Genomic DNA, 22,397 nt, shown 5'->3' on the forward strand with positions numbered 1-22,397 from the left:
GGTATACCAGTATCATTTAAAATCCAAGTAGGTTCATCTTCGTACCAATCTAATTGAAAAAATATTGAAAGTGGATAACAATGATCAACTTCAGGTAAAACGGAATTACTTAATACAGCATACTGACAAGTTGTGCCTATATTATCACTACGATATGATTTAGACGGACCCTCCATTATGTTAGTGCGAGCAAACTGGTCCACGTTCACCCGCGACGTTCGTTTAATGTTGCTTCAGGGACAGAAGAAATGAACTGTTTACAAGAAGTTTCTCTTGGATCGAAAGATGGAGCATTTTCATTTAATGGAGCATTCGCCACTGCAGTTGCATTGCAACTGTTTCCCGTTGACAACTGAGAAGACGAATATCCGCAATTGGCACATACACTGCATGGTTGGAATGAGTGGAAATTATTAGAGAACTGAGAGTTAGGACGCAGTGTAAATTGCTGTTGTTCTTGCTCGTTTCTGGCATTGAAACTGTTGCTCATAAATCTACCATTATTGTTGAAGTATCGTGAGCTTTGTGGACTTCTATTTTGCCGGAAATTTTGAGTTCCTGCACCATTACGTCTGTAACGATTATATGGTCTGTTAGTTAGGTTAGGTTTCCCAAAATTATTATTCCTATTAAATATCATCGTCTTCTGGCTAGAGTTTGATTGTTGGTTTTCAGCAACAAACGGAACATCTGTACGTGGAATCTTATTTCGTTTATTTTCATCGCTAGAAGAAACAAAATGAACAGTATCATTAAGTCTTACGTTACGTCTTGAACCTTGATTTCCATTAGGTTCATCATCGTTCACCAACGATGAACTTTTAGCAACACTCTGAACTCTCAGTTTTGCCCTTGCACTATTATTGTCAGTAAAACTTTTAGAATTATTCCCATCATGTCGGAAATTTTTTTCACGTACATTATCATGAACATTAAAACTCTTGTTTGATCTTGAATTCACTAAATCCAACCTCTTTAGTAACGCAATTACATCATCCATTTTAACTAATCTAGCAGCTAATATTGTTTGTGCAATAGATGTGGGCAACTGATTGATTAAAATATCAATAACTTCTGCATCATTCGGACGATCAACTAAATTATAATATGCTGAATGCGTACGAATAGCAAAAACTTCCATACTACTCGTCGATTTAGGATCATATTTACGACTTCTAAGTTCAGATAATTGAGCCTGAGTTAACGAATAAGACGTGTAGTGATTCAGAAATTCGTCAACAAACTGTTTGTACGATGTAAACGAATCGACATGAGTATTATACCAACCTTCTGCAGGTCCTTGAAAACAATTAGTAATACATTCAAGCCTTTGCATGTCAGGAACTTGCAGTAAGTCTAAGTAGGACGTTAAAGTTTTAATAAACTTACGTGGACTTGATTTTTCAGGATCTCCAGAATATTTAGGAAGAACAGTAAGTTCATTCAATCTTACCAACCGTCGAGGTTCTTGAGTAAGCGAACGCATACAATTGTCAGGATAATCACATCGATGATTCTGCGGATTTGCTGACTTTTGGTTTACTTGCCTCTTTCTTTCCTGACCAGAACCATCAGAATATAAAGAACGGGTTGATTGACATAACTTGTTAGTATTACTAGTTCTCACTCGATTATTTCTAGAACGTTTGTGTCTTTGTGAAGCAATGCGATTGTGTTCATCATCAGAAACATCACACGCTGAAGAATCAGATGATTTAGGAGAGGTTAGGTTCCGTGCAGGAATACCAGGTTGACAGTTACTATTCACATGAGAACTGTAAACTTGTACAGGATTACTTGATTCAACATTAGTCGAAATATTAGATGTTAACTTAGTAATATTTTCCTCACATGCTTCCACGCGCTTAGTTATTTCGTCCTTGCTCACAACGACTTCAAGTCTTTGAACTTGCCGAGACAACCCTGAAACATTGTTCTGACATTCTGTAATCTGATCATTCAATCCAGCAAGTTTATCAGAATTCTTTGAACAAGTAGTGTTGACTTCCTCGATTTTCTCTGTTAGTCCTTGCACTTCTCTTTCCATTTCCTGATGTAATGAACGTGTTGCTAATTTGCAGGACTCGGCAACTTCAGCTAATTCCTTTCGTAACGATGTACTCAATTCGTGGAAGTCAAGCTTGAGTAGTTGCTGTGAATTTTGAATTTCCTGTTGAGATTCCCTGATTTTTGTAAACTCAAGCTGATGAGACTCTTGAGTTTGCCTCATTTTTGTAAACTCAAGCTGTTGAGATTCTTGAGTTTGCCTCATTTTTGTAAACTCAAGCTGTTGAGACTCTAGAGTTTGCCTCATAGAATCTTGAGTTTGCCTCATTTTTGTAAACTCAAGCTGTTGAGACTCTTGCGTTTGCCTCATAGAATCTTGAGTTTGCCTCATAGAATCTTGAGTTTCCCTAATTTTTGTAAATTCCATCTGTTGTGACTCGCTCATTTTTCTTAACTCTGCCATCAGATCAAACATTTGAAAAGGAACATTACTTTGCCCCGTTGACGTCTCTGCCGACACAGAAGGACGAATGTCAATTTCTTGAACATTTTCTTTACTTCTTTTCCATTGTACAAAAGCTTCAATACTGAACGGATCATAAGACGGATCACAATCTGTACAGAAATAATTTTCATTTAACTGGTATAACTCCCAATGCTTATCGGACAAACCCAAACATTGTAAATGATACCAATGGCCACAATTTTCACAAGCTACCAACCTTTCCTTATCGGGGTCTTTGCAGCACTTCACCATATTCATGGCACCATTCTTATTTTGTGATTCATCAGGTTCATCACCACAATTGATAGATCTAGCTGTAAGACTTGTTTTGGATCTCAGATTATAAGGATTACTTGATGCGTACATAATATAAATTTATGTACAAACTAGATTCACGAGAACAATGGTGTAAGTTAACACTTACGCAAAACACATCACTCAAGATCGTGCTGATAACGTTCCACAATACTGGACCACCAATTATACTGTGACGTTCACAATTCAATCATTTGCACGATCACATTTAGTTCCTAAATATTTGAAATAAAACGCGAAGGTGAAGATACAACTTCTATAGGTCTATATATTAGTGAAATAACTAAGCAATATGCAGTTCACTATTACCTATATTTCCATTTTTGTCAGACACACTACTACATACTGACTATTGATTCTCGTTGCTATAGCAACGTTAGAATTATAAATATCTCGTTTATACAGCGTAGAGTGCAATGAATAACATAAAACATAATTAACGTTGTACAAAGTAATAATTATACATATTTTTAAACGTTAATATAAAGTGATTTGTATAATATGAAATTAATAATTTCAATAAACATATAATTATATTGTGCGGATTCACAGCACCGTCACAATATACAACTGGTTAAATGGACAGTACCGTTATTCTTGAAATCATAACATTCTCGTAGGATATATTGGTTTATTATACGTAGTTATATATATACATATTTTACATAGCGTTTCCATGAGTGTCTTGCATAGATCAAATTAGCAAATCTCTAATAATTTATATGCGTACCTATGGCATAACAATCGGCACTTCCTTTACCACAGAGTTAGCATAACTATCTCCGTGGGCCTATCCACAGCTTAAATGATATTCCGTTACAAATGCGTTTCCTTACGCCTTCACTCCTTCTTTTGGACATCAATTAATCAAATACGGAAATGTCCACATAATCAAAGCTTTTTCTAAAAGGGGACGTGGGACAGCAACAGGGGCTGGCATAACCAGATGCTACAGTATTTTATCCAGTCTAGCCACCATAAGTGGACTAAACTTTAGAGAAGAAGAGGAATTGTATGAGGAAAGACCCATGAGGGAAGAAAATGAGAGCGTGGAAGCTGAGGAAGAAATCCAACTAAAAGAAGTACAAGAGGCAATTAAATCTTTAAAAACTGGTAAAGCACCCGGTTGGGATAATATACACCCAAAATTAATAAAATATGGAGGAAAGGAAATGGTAAAATGGATATGGGACTTATACAGACTAATATGGGCAACAGAGAAAATACCAAAAGATTGGGAACAGAATGTAATAATTCCTATACATAAAAAAGGAAGTACCCTCGATTGCTCAAACTATAGAGCAATATGCTTAGCGCCAGTGGCTCAGAAACTATATTCACACATTATAGAAAAAAGATTAAGGCAACAAGTGGAAGATAAATTGGAAGAAGAACAAGCAGGTTTCAGGCCTCATCGTCAAACTCAAGATCTAATCTTCTCCCTGAGGAACGCAATAGAGAAGATATTAAGCAGAGGGGGGGAAATATTTACAGCTTTTATTGACTTAAAGTCTGCCTTCGACAGAGTACCAAGAGGAAAAATATGGAAGGCTCTTCATCAGTTCCAAGTAACGTCAAAACTGACTAGAATAATTCAAAGTCTATATAAGAACGTTAAAGGAACGGTTAGAATAAATGGACAATCCTCCAAGGAATTTAATATGGGAAAAGGAGTAAAACAAGGTGATGGGCTTAGTCCTCTTCTTTTCATATTATTCATGGATCAAATTATAAAGCAATGCAAAAGAAGAACAAGAAAATGTAAAATTGGAAATTATAAGATGAAACCGGTATGGGTACAAACATTAGTATACGCTGATGATATTGTTCTCCTAGCAAAAGATAGCAACAGCCTACAAAATGCTGTCCTAGAGTGGGGCCGAGCATTCAAAGAACGAAAGATGGAAATCAATGTTAGCAAGACGAAAGTCATGCACTTCACTAAACAAGAACCATCAAGGATGCACATTCATTGGAATAATAAGACCTTGGAACAAGTAGAACAGTTTGAATATTTAGGAACCATACTAACTGCGGACGGGAAAATGGACTCTGAAATTAATCACAGAATTCAGAAAGCAAATAATCTGTACTATAATATTAGTAACACCATTATGGGTAAAAAGGAGATTAGTAAAGAAACAAAAATGAAAATATATAAAACAGTCTATCTCCCCACGCTATTATATGGATCAGAAAGCTGGATAATGCAAACTAAATTGGAGAGCAGACTTACTGCTACTGAAATGAAATTCTTAAGAAAAACTGTAGGAAAGACAAGAAGAGATATGATACGAAACACAACAATAAGAAGAGAATGCCTGAATCAGGAACCATTGATTGAAATCATCGAGAAGAGGGAATTAGGCTGGCTGGGACATCTTATTAGGATGGAGGAAGAGCGTAAACCGAAACAAATATTTGAGGCCCGACCAGAAGGAAAGAGAGGAAGGGGACGACCCAGGTTGAACTGGAACCAGTACATTTATGGACTGGCACAGAAGAGAGGGAAGACACCGGACGAAGTGAAAAGACTGGCACAGGATAGAACTTCTTTCAAGAAGTGGCTGAAAGGACCCGACGCCTAAGTGGGCATAAGGGAAAAGAAGAAGAAGAAGAAGAAGACTTGGGACAGCAACAGGGGCTGGCATAACCAGATGCTACAGTATTTTATCCAGTCTAGCCACCATAAGTGGACTAAACTTGAGGAGACGTTCCTCTTTCGTCGATCAATGGGGAAACACTGTTTTAGTGATGGGTCGTTCGTGAACGAGTCGTTCAAAAGTAACGACTCTCTCTTGTGAGCGGTGAACGACTCGTTCACCAGAATTGAACGACACGTTCACGACTCCTCCGCCCGCCAAGCAACTATTATTCCCTCTCCTTTCCATAAATTTTGCGAGGAAGGCGCATGCGCAAGTGTATACTCGCCTGGCGGCCGAAATTTTTTAAAGAAAGCAAGTCGATTCTGCGGGCAGCAAATGGGGACTGGAGAGGAGAGGGAGGGGGGTCCTCTCTGTTCCTTTTCCCTACCCCTAGTTGAGTGAAGCTGGCTGAAACGTGCCGTGTACGATGAGAGGGGAAGGAGTCGACTCTTTGAACGAAGGAAAGAGTCGACTCGCGAGCTCGCGAGTGTTGTTTGCAGAGAGAGAGAGAGCTCGCAACCCCAAGCCATGACAGGCAACGAAGAACAGCAACAAATTTGTCCTGTAGTTTCAAATTCGGCCAAACCATTGCGTTTCTTTGCGTTTCTTCGCCGGAAGTCAAGCCCCTGGAAGCCTATACCCAGTTATGATGTCCAGACAAAATTAGCGCTAAAATTACAAGAAATTAAATGTTAGTAAAAAATATTAGGGTAGTCTTGTGAAAATTTTGGGAAGGTGTTAGGCAGAGACCTCTTGATTACAATATTCCGATTAGCCTATTTTGAGTTGTTATTGTTTAAGTCCACTTTATGTGCAGATGGGATAGTCGGGACTGGACCTACAGTTTAAAGTGGGATCCGAACCTCCACTTTGTATTGAACACGGTACCCTTTGATTACCGGCGACGTTATCACTACGCCATCGGGGAGACCCGATTAGCCTATTGGAGCATAAAAGTGGACTTATAACATTTTTTGCCACGCAAACCATTTTAATATATGACAGCGTTAACCACTATGCTATTAGGGTGAATCAGAAAACAATTGTTGAAGTGACACTCAATTCCGGGATTCCTCTTAGCGCACTGTTCTAACCACTCCTCCACAGAGGCGACCGAAATTGTGGGAAGTGAATCAGTTTGACAAGTAGCAGGACATTACAAAATCGCAATGAAAACAGGGCCAACCCTTCCAAAGTTGGTGAGATGATGAGAGACACTCTGTGTAAAATCTACTGTCCGAGAATCTCGTCTCATTGGAGTAACGATACGGATTTATGCATTAGAAATCGATAAGCGAACAAGACCAGACAGGTGTTTTTAACTTGAAATCAAATCGCGAACAAGATATGATTCTCATTCACGAGTTGAAACGATGTGCCAAGTCATCTCGTCTCACCACGATACCCGATCGAGTTGCTCTTCCGCTTCGTGCACATGTAAACCTTTTAATTTACACATTCAATTTTATTTATCCAAGAAAACAAATCTGTTAACATGAGAATGAACAGAAGAAATAAGCTACTAGTTATTTTCCCATTAAGGAACAAACATTTTTCAAAATGCTATAATTTCTTATAAATTAGCATGCAGTGATTATGTTTTATAATTTATTAATTCAATTTTAATATTTTAACTGCCTAACACGCTTTGTTGTATTTTATGCATCTTTTATACCCAATTACTTAGTATTGACAGCGAGGATGAATTAATTTTACGTACAGATAGGCTAATCGGGACTGGATCTACAGTTTAAAGTTGGATCCACCAGGTATCGTTACAAGGCAACGACGGAGGATGGATGGTGATTAGAGTAATTGACATAAGGTAAAATACAGATTACCACTCATCTCTGGGCTGAGGTTCGAACCCGGAACTTTCGGTGTCAATAGGCTTACTTTGAGGAGGGCGACACCACTTATCTGTCACTCCAAGATTATTTCAAGCTGGCCAACATAGAAACCAAAAAAACAAAGATCATGCACCATGGAGTTTGTTTTATTTATGTTTTTCAGCTATCCTTTCATTCCTTGTTAAATCCTGGTAATGAAATCGCTTCCTGTCTCGGATTCGATCCTCGGTGGAGGCACCTTGCCCAGTGATTTAGACCCCATTTTAAAATGTAGCTTCAATCCCGATTAGACTATCTGAGCATAAAGTGAACTTTAAACATTGTCTGACAATGTAAACGTGTAAATATTTTACTAATGAAAACAGCATTAAAAATAAATATAGAAGTTTAATCATAAATTTGATCGTACATGTTACTGCAAAAAGCTTTTATTGAATGACTGCAGAATTAGGAACAACTACGTAAGATGGACATGGGTCATGTTCACGAGTGATATAAACAGCTGTTGGCCATCTGCGGTGAGCCTACGTGTTAAGGTGTTTTACTAGTAGAAAGCAACATTAAAAAAAATACATACGTATAATTTGGCCCGCTTTATAGAAATTCGATTATACATTATGATATTGGCAGAAACTTATATTGAATGACTGTAGAACAACAAACAGCTATCTGGAATGGACATGGACAATGTTCAAGAGCGATATAAATTTCTTAAACACAGCTGTTAGCCGTCCGCGGAGAGCGAGCAGGTGGGTGGATCTGCTGGCGAGACTGCCGCCGCCGCGCCTTGTGTAAGAGAGCTCGCGACTCGTGAACGAACGACGAGTGAGCAGAAGAGTCTCGAGAATCGTGAACGGTGAGGGAGGAGAAGAGTCGCTAAGCCGACTCGCGAGTCGTGAACGAATGATGGGGAAAGAGTCGTGGGACTGTGCTGTGACTCTTCGTGCTGTTTAAAGAGTCGGCAAGCATGTGTCGCAGCGCAGATCTGGAGTGCATTTTGTTGACTCGCTTTCTCACATTTGTTGCGATATTAAAACCAGTGATCGAATGCAAAAAAGGAAGAATATGTAAATGCACGTTATTACTAATAAAACGTTGATATAATTATATAGCATTTCTGTGAATGCTATCGTACTGCATAATTTGCATTATCCGCAGCATGAAATGCAAACTGAAACAAGATACAAATATAGAAAATCTCACTCATGAGGCAGAGTAATGAAAACAAGTATGTGCAATAAATTTTGTATGTGTGTGTGTGTGTTTACTGTTTACACATATATGTATATCCACATACACACAGACTCGTATTTGTATTTTTCTTATTTTATGCCGCTTTTCTTCAAATTTTAAGCAATCGCGACGATGAGGATGATGCGTGATGATATAGATGAAGGGACACTCGTAAAGAATATCCTTGCCCAGACCGGGACTAGAACCCGGGAACTTCTGTGGCAAGATCACATGTCGATTACTTCAGAATCTTGGCCATCTAGTCGGCTACACGCACACACACACAATTTATTAATCTTGAAGGACAGAGGCTGATACGTTCCGTTGTGTTAGTTTATTTAAATACAATCATCTGCTTCAACACCTCCTACCCCCTTCCCCCCTTTCAGGCATGTGTTTCGAGAAAAAGAAGCTTGACGACTCTTTTGAACGACTCATTTGAACGACTCTTCTCAGTGAGCGAGCGCTCGAGTCGACTCACACAAATGAACGGCTTGAACCCATCACTACACTGTTTCTTTGCTAAAGCCCACTGGCTCTTTTTATAGTCGGGGTAAACGTCCGTGGACGTGGACCCCGTAGCGTTGGAAAATTCCACTGCCAACGGTCTTTTGTAAGACACCTAGCTCCCCCAACCGGGGAGGTAAAAAACAGGGGAATCTAACCTCCAGCAAAGCACAATTCAATAAGCATATACACTTACATGCAATAATAACATAAAAGTACACTCATGGAAACATATTACTTAACCCTACACCTTGTAGCTGGCCAGCAATTAATTATTACAATATACCAAAACCAGTAATGGTCAATCCGACCGTTACAGCCTTTACTTGACTGAATCCCAATTCTCACATTCTCTACAGGATTGCAGCGTACATCATTGCTGATAGTCACAATGCACAGCCCATATTGTAGCATAAGAAAACGGAGATCTTGATAGAATTAGACAGTTTTAAAACATCTGGGATGATTTGTATAGACTTAACGCTTAACGAAATGTCTACTATACAATACAAATTTTGAACATTTGTGCACAGTCAATAAAACTAATAGCGTAAGAATGACTCTGGAATTTTAAGACACTCTCGACATCTGAAAGTTAAGGTTTGCCTGATTCATATTAATTTCGAAGTTTTATAATTTCAGACAACTTCGTGTGGCAAGACATATGCTTCATTGTGCTCTCGTCCTTTCTCTGATATTCAGGAATCTGATGACTATTCTCTACAAAGGAATTCTCCTCCTCAATAACATCAATACAGCCGACACGGTAAGGTAAAAATATATGGTATAGTGAATAGTGAATAACTTGCAGCAAGACGCATGCTGGTACATGACAGTTTTACCTTTATATTTGGAGTATTTGCACATGTAAGGCACATGGGTTATACATGGCACATATGAAATACACAAATACTACAAACATGTGCATGCCCTCAGCGAGGGTCAAGGGTGGTCATCTGCCCCTCCGCTTGGAATAGAGAAAAATGCTTGCTTATTCTCACTTTCTTTTTTCCCCCTCTGAATCCTGTTTCCAACTTTCTTTTCTCTATCTTAATAGCTATTTATTAGTACTTACACTTTCTCCTTGTGATAATTCCTTCTATATTTTCTTTACAGTATTCTGTTCTGTTTTCTTTCTCTCTCTCTCTCCTTGCTATATTCTTTTTTCTCTCTTTAACTTAAATATATTTATTTCTTTTTTTCACTACTTCTCCCTATACTTTCTTTTTCCCTCTCTCTCTCTTTCAAGTTTCGTTATTTATCTTTCTCTGTGTATGTCTCTCACTTCATTATTCTTCTTCTTGCCTTTCTCTGCGTCTCGCATCATTTATACCTCTCCCTCGATATTCCTTTCGTGTCTTATTTCCTCTCTTCCATAAGACACTTCTTCCTTCTTCATGACGTGCCTGCACATGAAAATTGTCATGTGCAGATATTTTTTATTTGCTTTCTAAAAGAAATAGCACATTTAGAACTGTAACCTTCTTCCTGCAAGCGTGCAAGGTCTTCGTTTTAGAATTATTCACAACTTGTGATTTGAATATTTATACATCCTGTTTCGAATCCTGACCTGTGTCCGTTTCATTTATTCTATTCCTAAACCTTCCGTTAACCTCCTTTGAACATAGTTAGTCGTTAGAAACCCTCTGAGGACTTAGCTCGGTACTCGAAGTTCATAAGCTATTTATGAAAATTTACCTCATCGAGGATTTTATTGCAGTTACAGTACAAAATATTAGAATACCAATATATTAATGTAATAATATTAAACTGATGAAACAACTGTCGCATACGTTGCTTGTTATTTTCTGGGAGAGGAGGTCAATCGAACTGTACATTTTTCTTCATGCAATGTTCCTTAATACTCTACAAGAGATCTTATTTAATTTATTTTAGTGCTGCATGTCTGACTTACATGCTTACATTAAATTTCATTTTAATATTCGATAAGTTTATTTTATTAAGTCTCTCTGAATGCTTCACGTTGACCAGGGCATTCACTTGTTTTTCTCAGTTGTCTCAGCCTCTAAGGCATGTTTACAATGCACTGTGTTGCGCTATGCAAGCCTCCTGAGCCATCCAGGAACAGGTAATTTCTTCTGGTTTTAGAGTCAGCGGTTTGCATGGTAGCAATTAAAAAACACGATTCGGCATAGAGGAAGAGCTCGATGGCCTAGTGATATAGAGGTGAGACAAGCTGAGAGGGGACTGACTTTTTGGGATTGGAGTTGAGAGAGAAGAGGTGGTTAGCAGAGCAGTAGGTCAGAAGTGGAACGACGCTCTGGTCGACGAATTGGAGAAGCTAACAGAGGACTTCGCATATTCTATTCAGCTTAATACTTCAGATAGACAGGTAATTGTCCTAACACCCAGCCATGATTCAGGTTCAACGGTTCACAAAACCCAACGAGTGACCATTGTCTTTTCTGTAGTTTAGTTCCTTAGTGTGATTTTGTACCTTTCGCATTGCCAAGCGTTAACTCGTCATGCCAATGACGAGTGCTCTCATCAGAGGATGAATGATGAGTAATTTACATCACCCAGCAATTAATTGCACACACACACACACACACTGGTTCAGATCCCTTCATTCTTTAGAATGACACGTTATATGTTACAAAGTGTATGCTTGAATTTTTCAAAAACTTCAAGATTAACTTAGATTGTGAACATAGGTTCTGAATGTAATGCAAAAGTGATAATATTTTATTATATTTAATTGTTTTGCTTCATTAATTATTTCTGTAATATATTTTTTCATATTATTTGGATATTTTTTAAAAAATGTTATGTGGAGTGCATGGTTAAGAACAATTAATAGGCAAAGTTAAATAAACTCCTTGCACATTACCTGGGAATGCGAAGGTAGGTCGCCACATATTCACGATCTCTCGGTCATTTGTGGAGGTGTGTTCAGCACCACGCTCCGTACGCCATTAAGCACAAATACGATTACAAACTGGCAACATAAGTAAGTTTCATACAAAGAAATTGATTGATTGATTTGCTTTATTTTACTTCGCGTTTTGTGCCACTTTTGGATAATTTGCGAAGATGGTGATGAGTGATGATATAATTAAATTGATGAATGGACACTCACAAACTACCATGTCCAGTCCGGGATTCGAACCAGGATCCCTGGAGCCTTAGCGCGCTGTGCTAACCACTCCGCCATGGGGGTAGGCGTCATACATGAGTCACGTAAATAGGATATTTTGTACCCACTGCTTTACGTGTTTTGTTTTGAGATGGGTTTTAAGTCCACTTTATGCACAGATTGGTTAATCTGAACTGGACCTTCAGATTAAAGTGGGATCCGTACCACTGCGCAATACGCCTCAATCGGAAATCGAACTTTGGACCCTTTGATTTCAAGGCGACGACGATTCTACGCCATTTTTGTTCTTTATCATCGCATTTCTGTTACGCTTGGCTAATCATGACGATGAAAATGAATTATGATAAGATTAAATTGATGATGTAGATCGGGAATTTCGGTAGGGAGATCGAAAAGTTGATCACTTAAGGCGTTCGAACATTGTTTAAATTCGATCACAAGTAAGAGTTTATTCAGTATTTTAATATACCTCGACCTTTTACACTATTATCTATTTCTGCTCTGCCTTGATACTAAAGAGAAACTTATTTACGAAAATACGTTTGTAGAAAAAAAGAGTGCAACAGGAATTGAGAAACGAAAACAATATATTACTCCTCTTTCTCATGTAAGCAGTGAGACAATACTATAATAGGTGTTGAGCAAGTACAGTTCTCGTTACGTTATCATTATGTTGCAAATACTTCTGATGCTGCTGTCGTAAGCATTAACCGGAAGTACGTTAAGTTGAAGCAAGAGACCTCTAATGATATGTAATTGAGGTAGGAGAGTACACATTTACTCCAATTACTTTAAACCATAAATGCACTATGACGGGGAGGAAAAGCTAAACATTGGCGCAAATCCCTTTGAGGGTCAAGGTTTACAAAGCCATTTTTCTCGGCGGGGACGCATGGTTAGTACATCAAACACTACCACAGCTGGCTTTGTAGACCTGAGCAACTTCTATCAGGAATGGAGCCCGGGACCACTTGTTCTAATGGCGAGAGTGATAACCATTTGGTTACGTGGAAGGTCGAATCTTTTAGAGTCAGCGTTAAAATATATAAAAATTTAGTAACGCCATTGGAACTCACTGCTTGCTTGGTTAGTTTCGCTTTGGCTGAAAAGGCTGCAAAAATGTAATTTCTCAAACTAAGAAAATGATTGAAGGATTTTTGTGAATATTTAGATCTTTAAAATATTCAAAAAAATGTTGAGTAATTATCCACGTTGTTTCTCTCTTTCTTTCTGTTTCCGATATTTTACGTAACTTTTCTACATCTTTGACTAATCGCGAGATGAGGATAATGGACGAAGTGAATGACAGACAGTGAGCATGCATGTGTCGGTCGTTTGTACACTGCTATACAAAGCTGCGTACCACTGTTACATTGCTTTGAAAGGCTGGCTACAGCTGTTATATTGCCGTACAAATCTTTTATACTGGGACAATTTTCGAAAATTCTGACTGTAGGAAGCATTTTTGAGGAAAAGCGGACAAACAACATTTTCTGAATGTATTTGATGTGCTGATTACGAATATTTTGTTTGCCACTCTCGATTTTGGTGTTATATGCTTCAAATGTGTGATAAATCCGCACGTTATCCTTATTCAACCTTATTTTGCCTACAAAAATAGTATAACATTTTTCTAGTCACGGATATTCATGCACTCCTTAGTGCCAGTATCTGCACATTTGCAAGCTGAAGTACATACAAGCCATACAAGCTGGCCTTTCCTGCAGGAACATGTAGCGGATATACAACCAACCAAACATCCATAGGTGACAATGTCATATCAGGGTTATGGAATTGGTGGCAGCGATTGAAGTTTTGGAACGAGCTGTCCATCAACCATTTTTCATCCCAAGATAGTAGGTGGTGGTAACACAGGTTTTGGTATGACCGACTGCCTCCACACCATGGCTTGATAGTGAGTCCGTTGTACATGTAACCGTAGAGCATCGGTAGTGGGGGTGGGGGGGAGTGCTTGTGGTGTTTTTCCTTTGCTGAACAGCTTTACTCTGGCTTCATCACAGCTGCTTGCCTCCGATACACCATACAATTTGCATATGAACTTCTCTGCCTTGTGTGCTGTTTCTTGTTTCAATTCGTCAACACCAAGATTTAGTAGATCATTATTATTAGTGTTAAATATTTTCCATGCTGTCTTCTTACCGATCCCAGCAATGTAGGATACTGTGTCGCATCCTGTTATGGCGTGGAATGGGATGAGAGTTTCGAAGACAGGATCCGTAAATGAAAGCTTCTGCCTGACTTCATGTACTGGAATGTATTTTCTTTTTTTATATATGTTCCTGCTCGCAACCACAATTTCGTACATCTAATCTTGTGAAGTAACGCTACCAATTGCACTAATACATGTGCATCACGTGCTGAGACAACAATGCTATGAGCACCAGAATGAACACAGTAAAGTACAATGCGCGTGTCCGCCTCTTCGTGGTTTACCTGCAATCCTTCAATAGACAAATCACGATTATTTCTTCGTACGTCATCCTCCTTGTGAAATCCACCGGAAACCACAAATATTTTGTCTTCAGGAGCATTGTTGATCAAATGATTAGAGAGAAAACAGGCCAAATCTTTTTTATTCTCTGAGTTAGCAAGAAAGTCACTGAATTTGTTGGGGATTGGCACGGATCCATTTTCTATTACTCTCCTTACTAAATGAGCATGTTTCAAGCGCCTATCCCTTGTTCCAGCCTTGATTGAAGTTGCGTTATACCGATCAAAGGTGACATCAATCCTCTTAAAGCTTCTTCCCACAGAAAGAACAAGGTTAAGAAATACATCTGCCAGTTGACCAAAGTTTAAAAACTCCTGCAGGCTTTCCAAACTAATGCTTGAACATCTATTATAAGGCATGACACAGACGGAATTGATATATCAGGTGGATAAATTACATCCTTGGTCATCACATCAGCTAGAATGGCTTTGTTTCCTGTTCTCAGACTTCCGTTTGTGTTGGCAAGGGAGATTGGAATTGGCATTAGTTCATGACACAAAATGCGATTTAGATCCACATTACGACCTGCCTCATAGGCAGTTTCGAGGTGCTGGAGAATATTCCTGTCAGTTTTCAAAATGATTTCCTTGCCACTTACTACCAATTTAACTTCATAGAGGGACTTAAAGGTCTTTGCATTTGACTTATGTAGAGGATCACTTAACTTGACTTGTGTGTGACTTTTACCAGGGGCCATCATCCTTCCTTCACGAAGGTGTCTAGCTTTACCTGGCCCAGTGTTTCAGCTTTGAGGAGAGTATCTTGAATATCTGAAGTAGCTAAATCCTTTGTTTGTGGCAATGTTCTGGAGGAACTGATAAGAAACATCTTAAGATGATGGCTCACAGGTGCAGGTCTTTTCAAATTTATAAGTGGATCCATGGTTCTATGTTTCTATCATTCTGAAATAAAGTTAAAAATATATATATATATATATTACAGGTTTAGTCATTTTTGTGTTCTTTTGTTTAAAAAAGAGGAAAAAAACTACAATTTTCAAAAATGTCAGATTAGAAAACATAATATTTGGATTCAGCATACCAAAAACATAATGTTTGACACCAAGATCACTATTTTCTTTCTGCTCCTTCAAAAGTTATTTGGAGCTCATTTCGTATGGCCGCCATTTTGTTTTTTAGCGATTTGGAGCAAATAGCTTAAAATTTCAGATTAGAAAACATAATATTTGGATTCAGCATACCCGAAAACATAATGTTTGAGACCAAGATCACTATTTTGTTTCTGCTCCTTCAAAAGTTATTTGGAGCTCATTTCCTATGGCCGCCATTTTGTTTTTTAGCGATTTGAAGCACATAACATCAAAATCGAGAGTGGCAAACAAAATATTCGTAATCAGCACATCAATTACATTTAGAAAATGTTGTTTGCCCGCTTTTCCTCAAAAATGCTTCCTACACTTTTTACAGCCACATTTCTGAGAATTTGCACCAGGATATTTGTAACCTTTTCAGAAAACTGTGTTCCGCTGCTCTATATTGCCTTAGAAAGCTGTATACCGCTGCTATATTGTTGAGCAAGGTTCTGTACTGCTGCTATATTGTTGAGCAAGGTTCTGTACCGCTGCTATAATATCATAGAAGGCTATGTAGTGTTGCTATATTGTTGAGTAAGGTTTTGTACCGCTGCTGTATTGTTGAGCAAGGTTCTGTATCTCTGTTATACTATCATAGAAGGCTATGTAGTGTTGCTGTATTATTGTTCAAGATTCTACCGTTGTTATATTGCCATGTAAAACTCTAATGCTCCTATATTGCCTTAGATGGCTGTGTACTGATGCTATATTGCCGCACAAGGCTCTGTTTGAGGTTTCTTTTTTAACAACTAAATTATTAGTAATAATAAAAACATCTGTACGTTTCTTGCAACTTATACATGTACTGAAATGTAAGTACGAATCAGACTTACAATATTCTTGGTTTCAGAGGATGAACATAGCTAGCCAGAATGGTGCTTGGTGCAGAGTGTTGATGACATTTGAGAAGTTCAGCGCCACCCTGGTGTTCACTTGCATGCTGCTAGAGGCGCTTTATCTCCACAGAGTCCTCGCCAGGGCGTTCAAGGGAGAACCTAGCATGGCTCACTTGGTTGTCATTGGAATTTGTAAGTAAACACTGTACCTTCTGACAAACTTACTTGGTTACAAATAATAATTATTAATTGTACGTTACTTAAATAAGCTTCCAAATAAACTTTCGAACATTACACTTTTCTGTTACCAGTTCATTATCAATTAGTAAATATTATCAACAACGATGGAAATTTAATAATTTTCAGTTATATTTTTTTTAAAAATGGCAACGAAATATTAAAAAAATAGTATTTGAATGATAGATTGAGTTGGTGTTTTAAGTCCACTTTTTTCACAGTAAGGCTAATCGAGACTGGACCTACCGTTTAAAGTGGGATCCAAACCACTATGCGTCTCCACCGGGAGTCAAACCCGGGATCCCTTGATTTCAAGGTGACGACGCTACCACTGCGCCATCGGGGAGGCCCTAAATATGATATTTAAAAATGGTTATCTTTCAAGTATTGACCAACCCTTAATTTTAAAATTAAGTAATTAATTGGAACCATATTATGCGAGAACAATACTAAACTTACCTTATTTCCAAATAAAAAGGATGATAACTTTTTGAAACAAAAAACAAAAAAAACAGACCTATTTATAGCCTAAACAAAATCCACGCATACAATTTAGCCTCATATCATGAATGTATATTAAGATGGAGTGAAAATATAGGGATTTTTTTTTTCAAAAAATGAAGATGCCTGTAGTGGGAAAAGCTGTTAATTAACCCTAACCCTAACTATTTCAGAAAAAAAGAATTGATTTTTAGTTGTGCCCCAGGGTCACTGAAGATTTCATATTGAAAATCAGCATTTACTCACCGAAAATTATAACTTTTTATTTATTTTCCTGAACTGAAACACAGAATACCCTGTTTCCTAAGTACACAAGTGCAAAAAATAGATATTTGAATACAACCATAAAGTTGTGCTACCGAAATACATAAAATAAACTACCCAAGTACCCATTAGTACCCAAAATATGTAACAATGTTAAACTTTTACATTTACATATAGCAAAATATCGTAATACTAATTACTTTTACAACTTATATTCTCTCTTAGTGTGAAATGTTTTCATCAATGCTCTTGACTTGATAGTTGAAAAGATAAATCCATCTCTTTGCACTGGAGTATATACCATCACCACAAAGGTCACAAGAGTTGTCAAATTGTTTGAGGGTTTATCAGTCGATACATACAACCTTAGCAGTCTTGCAGCTGTTGTTAGCCACCTAGAATGGTTTAATGGGCCTGGTTTCCGATTCGCTAATTCATCACTGCAGTGTCCATTTGTCACACTAATACACCAATTATAGAGATACCTCTGATCAGTACTTAAGTCTTCAAAGTCAACATTCCCAACAAGCTGACAAGAAGAAGGAACATTTATTGGATCGAATTGCACAAGAGATTGTATTTCGCAAGTTTGTAGAGCTTTTCCTATTTCCCCAGAAAAATCTTTTGGACCAGTTGTGAATCCATCAACTTTCTGAAAGAGATGGCGCAGTGGGAGTTCATTTATATGCAGCAAACAAATAAGCCACTGGAGGGGTCTACCAAGTTCTTTTTTGAGTAAAACAATAACTCCTCCTTTGTTTCCTGTATTCACATTTGTACCATCACATCCAACTGCTAAAAGATCGTCCATACTTATTTCCTTCCTAGCACAGAAGCTCAAGATCTCATTTTTTATAGTGATACAGTGACGTGTCCTATACACTTGGAATTTGGCTCCTGGACTAAAGTCACATGCTCTTCTGTTACGACGCGACCATAATTATTCACTCCTCTCTTCTCATTAATTCTTCTCTGGTCCTTCCTGCCATCAAATTACAATCCAGTCAGAGTATCCAAACTATCAGCAGCTGTTTTCCTGACTTTACTTCTTTCCCTTCTAACCTTGCTCCCATCTATCACATGCATCACTAATAACACCTACATCTTGAAGAACTAACTGCACTAGCAATTTTAGCTGCACTTCTGTCAGATACGCGATGTCTGTCACACACTCTAGCAAAATTCTTAAGAGGCAACCGCATTTGAGTTTCTTTGAGGTTAATGAGGAATTCGCTGAAGTGGAGGGCATTTCCGATTTGGTTTTAAGTACTTTACTCGTGTCGCTGTCAGTATCTCAACCTTCTTCCTCCTTGATGGACTTGATTGAGGACTACTAGTAGCAGTATTGACACTACAGCTTGACAAATGTTTCTTGCTTCTTCCATAGCTTTTCTTGCTTGCTTCTTCTGCAATTCTTTGGATTTTTTGAAATAAGTTTTTCCAATGAACATTTTTCTCGTTGTTCTTTGATCCAAAATAAATTATCTTTCTTGAATAGGTACTTTCTTCTCTCTAGAAGAAACACAGGTTGAAAAGTCTTTACACTTGCAACACGATATATCAAATAATGTAGAGTTAGCATGTGAGCAATACAATGCAATTTTTTCTTCTAGTTTTCTTCATTTTATCTATACTTAAGATTTCGATAGTGTTCGTGAAGTTTTTTGACTTTTGCAACGACTTACTGATGTGACACTGATGGCAATGAAGCTTTCATCAAAATTCCTACCACTTGGTGAGAAACACTTTCACTAATTTCTGAAACATGAGGTTCCTGAGTTCTTCTCATTTTGCTTTTAAAGGCGGATATGAATATATAATTTCATCACATCCAGAATTCTCCATGTATCTTTCAATACGCTAAAATAAGTGGAAATATAAAAACTTCGGAGGCCTTGGGGCACCAGAAGAAATTGACCTAGAGAGCTGATTTTTTAAATTTGACTATCTGATACCAAAATTCAACTATCTTGACTACAGGCATTTCGAAATTTAAAAAAAAATCCATGTATCTTTCAATACGCTAAAATAAGTGGAAATATCAAAACTTAGCAGGGCTTGGGGCACCAGAAGAAATTGACTTAGTAGAGAGCTGATTTTTTTAAATTTAACTATCTGATACCAAAATGCAACTTTTCTGACTACTGGCATTTCAAAATTCAAGTATTTTTTTCCCGCTCCACCCTAACGTATATTACAAAGTACAAACGTTACACGACATTTTTTATTTCTTCTCCAGGCGTGTCTCTTTTGCCAACAATAGTGTGGTCCATTTGTATGGTGGTGTGGAATGACACCCAGTGTTGGATGAAGGACAACAATACAAATTTTCACTGGATTAATGATGCGCCAAGGCTGGCTATTATTGCAGTAAGTTCTTGTTTTATTATGATTTTATTATTTGACGGGGCCAGATAAAAACGAGCGAGAATGCACAGGGAGTTAATATTTTCTGAAACTGGTTGCATTGAATACACCACTAAATATGAAAAACTCAATATGCTGACCAAGGCAGAAATATATTTTATTATAAAATATAAACTAAACGTAACGTTTGAACCTTCTAGCAAGGTATTCATCAGACTCTGTACCAAGTACAACCGAAACAAGGTACAAAAGAGTACGATATATATACACAAAAAATACTCCCCTCCAGACTATTAGAAAGTTGTTTTCCTGGAACATTCTAGCAGGTGGCTTTCCCTTGTCAACTGTACTTTCACCTGACAGGCGATGTAGCTAAAAAATTTTCTTTCATCTGGAAGGTAGTTGACTCTTTATCTCACGCTCTTTTTCCTTCTTCTTCATTCTTCTTCCTTCTTCTCTCCTCTTTCTCTCTTGTCCTTTGCACTCTTTCTAACACCTTCTTCCATTCTTTGTTTATCTTCAGTCCCTCATTCCAGTTCATTGTGTCTTCTTCACCTTTCTTCTCTATGTCCAAGACAAGATAAGCTACCAAGATATATTGATGAAAAGGAAGAGAGAACAAGAAATTTCTTCTCTATTTCCTTGGCCTCCTTCCATTTGCAAAAAGAAAGGAGGCCAAGAAATGTTTGAAGAATGCAAACATTTTCTCACTAGTATCCTTCCTTTCTGGGAAATTGAAACCGCTTGGCATCAGAAGAAGTGTGCAGCAGGGGTATTCTGCCACAAAAGAAGTGATGTAAGTGAGGTGACCAAAATAAATTTTATAAAGAATATGGAGGACAGAATCAAGAAAATATGCACGAAAGAATGTGAAAAGAAGGCAAAACAGCTGGAAAAGAATGGCTATGAGAAGGAGGATAGAGTGGACATAAACAGAAGAAGGAAGAAAAGTGGCAGCGGAGAAGAGGAAGAGAAAAAAAAGAGAGGAGGTTTGGAATAAGGAGTATGGGGAAGACTACAGAAATGATATGCAAAGTGCTTAGGAAAGCGGGCATTAAAACTTACAGGAAGGGAGGGCGAAGCATCTTAAGAATAGTGAAGAATGCAAACAAGAAAAAGGGAAACAGAGAAGAGGAAGGGATTATCTACGTAGTGAAGTGTAAATAATGTCAGAGTGTGTACACAGAAGAAACCAAAAAGAGGCTGAAAGACAGGTTGAAACAACATAGGGATGATGTACGACTTAAGAGAGAGAGAAATGCGATATTTAAACACACGAGAGAAACAGGACATGACATAGAGTGAGATGAGGCTAAGCAGATAGGAAGGGAGAAGAGAAAACTAGTAAGAAAATGGAAGGAGGCCAAGGAAATAGAGAAGAAAGGTGAAGAAGATACAATGAACTGGAATGGGGGACTGAAGATAAACAAAGAATGGAAGAAGGTGTTATAAAGAGTGGAAAGGACAAGAGAGAAACAGGAGAGATGAAGGAAGAAGAATGAAGAAGAAGGAAAAAGAGCGTGAGATAAAGAGTCAACCACCTTCCAGATGAAAGAAAGAAAAATGTTTATCTAAATCGCCTGTCATGTGAAAGTACAGTTGACAAGGGAAGGCCACCTGCTGGAATGTTCCAGGAAAACAACTTTCTAATAGTCTGGAGGGGAGTAATTTTTGTGTATATATATTGTCCTCTTTTGTACCTTGTTTCGGTTGTACTTGGTACGGAGTCTGATGAAGACCTTGCTAGAAGGTTCAAACGTTACGTTTACTTTATATTTTATAATAAAATATATTTCTGCCTTGGTCAGCATATTGAGTTTTTCATATCATGGGAACAAGGCTTAATGGTGTTATAATACCACTAAATAAAATAAAAGCGTTTCATATTAGGGCTTAAGAAAACCTATATATATTAAATTGTTTTTATTTGTTGTCAGCGGTAGGGAGCGTACAAGTCTACTTGGAGGGACTGAAACATTTTAATACACACTAAAAATATATATTTTTTCTATTCGGAGCCGGTGCGGTAATTAAGTAGTCGCTATATTTTTCACTTTGCTTATTTTTCTCTTTTCGGTGAAGAAAAGATGCGGAGATTTACTACACTGAGTACCCAAATACCTATTTTCACATTGAAATTTGATGAACATTTTAGGGAATTTTCAGATCGAAGCGACACGCGACAAGTGACATGGAAGTTTTCACGCTGAAGTGGGAAGCGACACTGGTTCCACCCAGACTGCAGAAAAGCGTTCACTGCGCATGCGCTTCCAACAGACCAAAGCGACACGATACACGATATTGCGATCCAGTCCGAGCGACATGTACAGCTTGTAGTGTCATACAGGTACGAAAGGTTATATTTACATCTGGAGATTTGTTTCCGAGTGATACGCGTCTCTTGTCT

General features: G+C 37.9%; 1 protein-coding gene across 1 annotated transcript in view; it reads left to right on the plus strand.

Annotated features, from left to right (window-relative positions):
* The window catches only part of LOC145995268 (corticotropin-releasing factor receptor 2-like), a 46,739-nt gene that overhangs the window by 18,415 nt on the left and 5,927 nt on the right, over positions 1-22,397 (plus strand). The window contains exons 5-7 of the mRNA XM_083131852.1: positions 9,705-9,828; positions 16,636-16,813; positions 19,863-19,993. Coding sequence (XP_082987978.1) covers positions 9,705-9,828; positions 16,636-16,813; positions 19,863-19,993 — 433 coding nt within the window. The remainder of the gene's footprint in view (positions 1-9,704; positions 9,829-16,635; positions 16,814-19,862; positions 19,994-22,397) is intronic.

Source organism: Lepisma saccharinum, chromosome 11 (genome assembly GCF_977018435.1).
Source record: "Lepisma saccharinum chromosome 11, izLepSacc3.1, whole genome shotgun sequence".
NCBI classification, from domain to species: Eukaryota; Metazoa; Arthropoda; class Insecta; order Zygentoma; family Lepismatidae; genus Lepisma; species Lepisma saccharinum.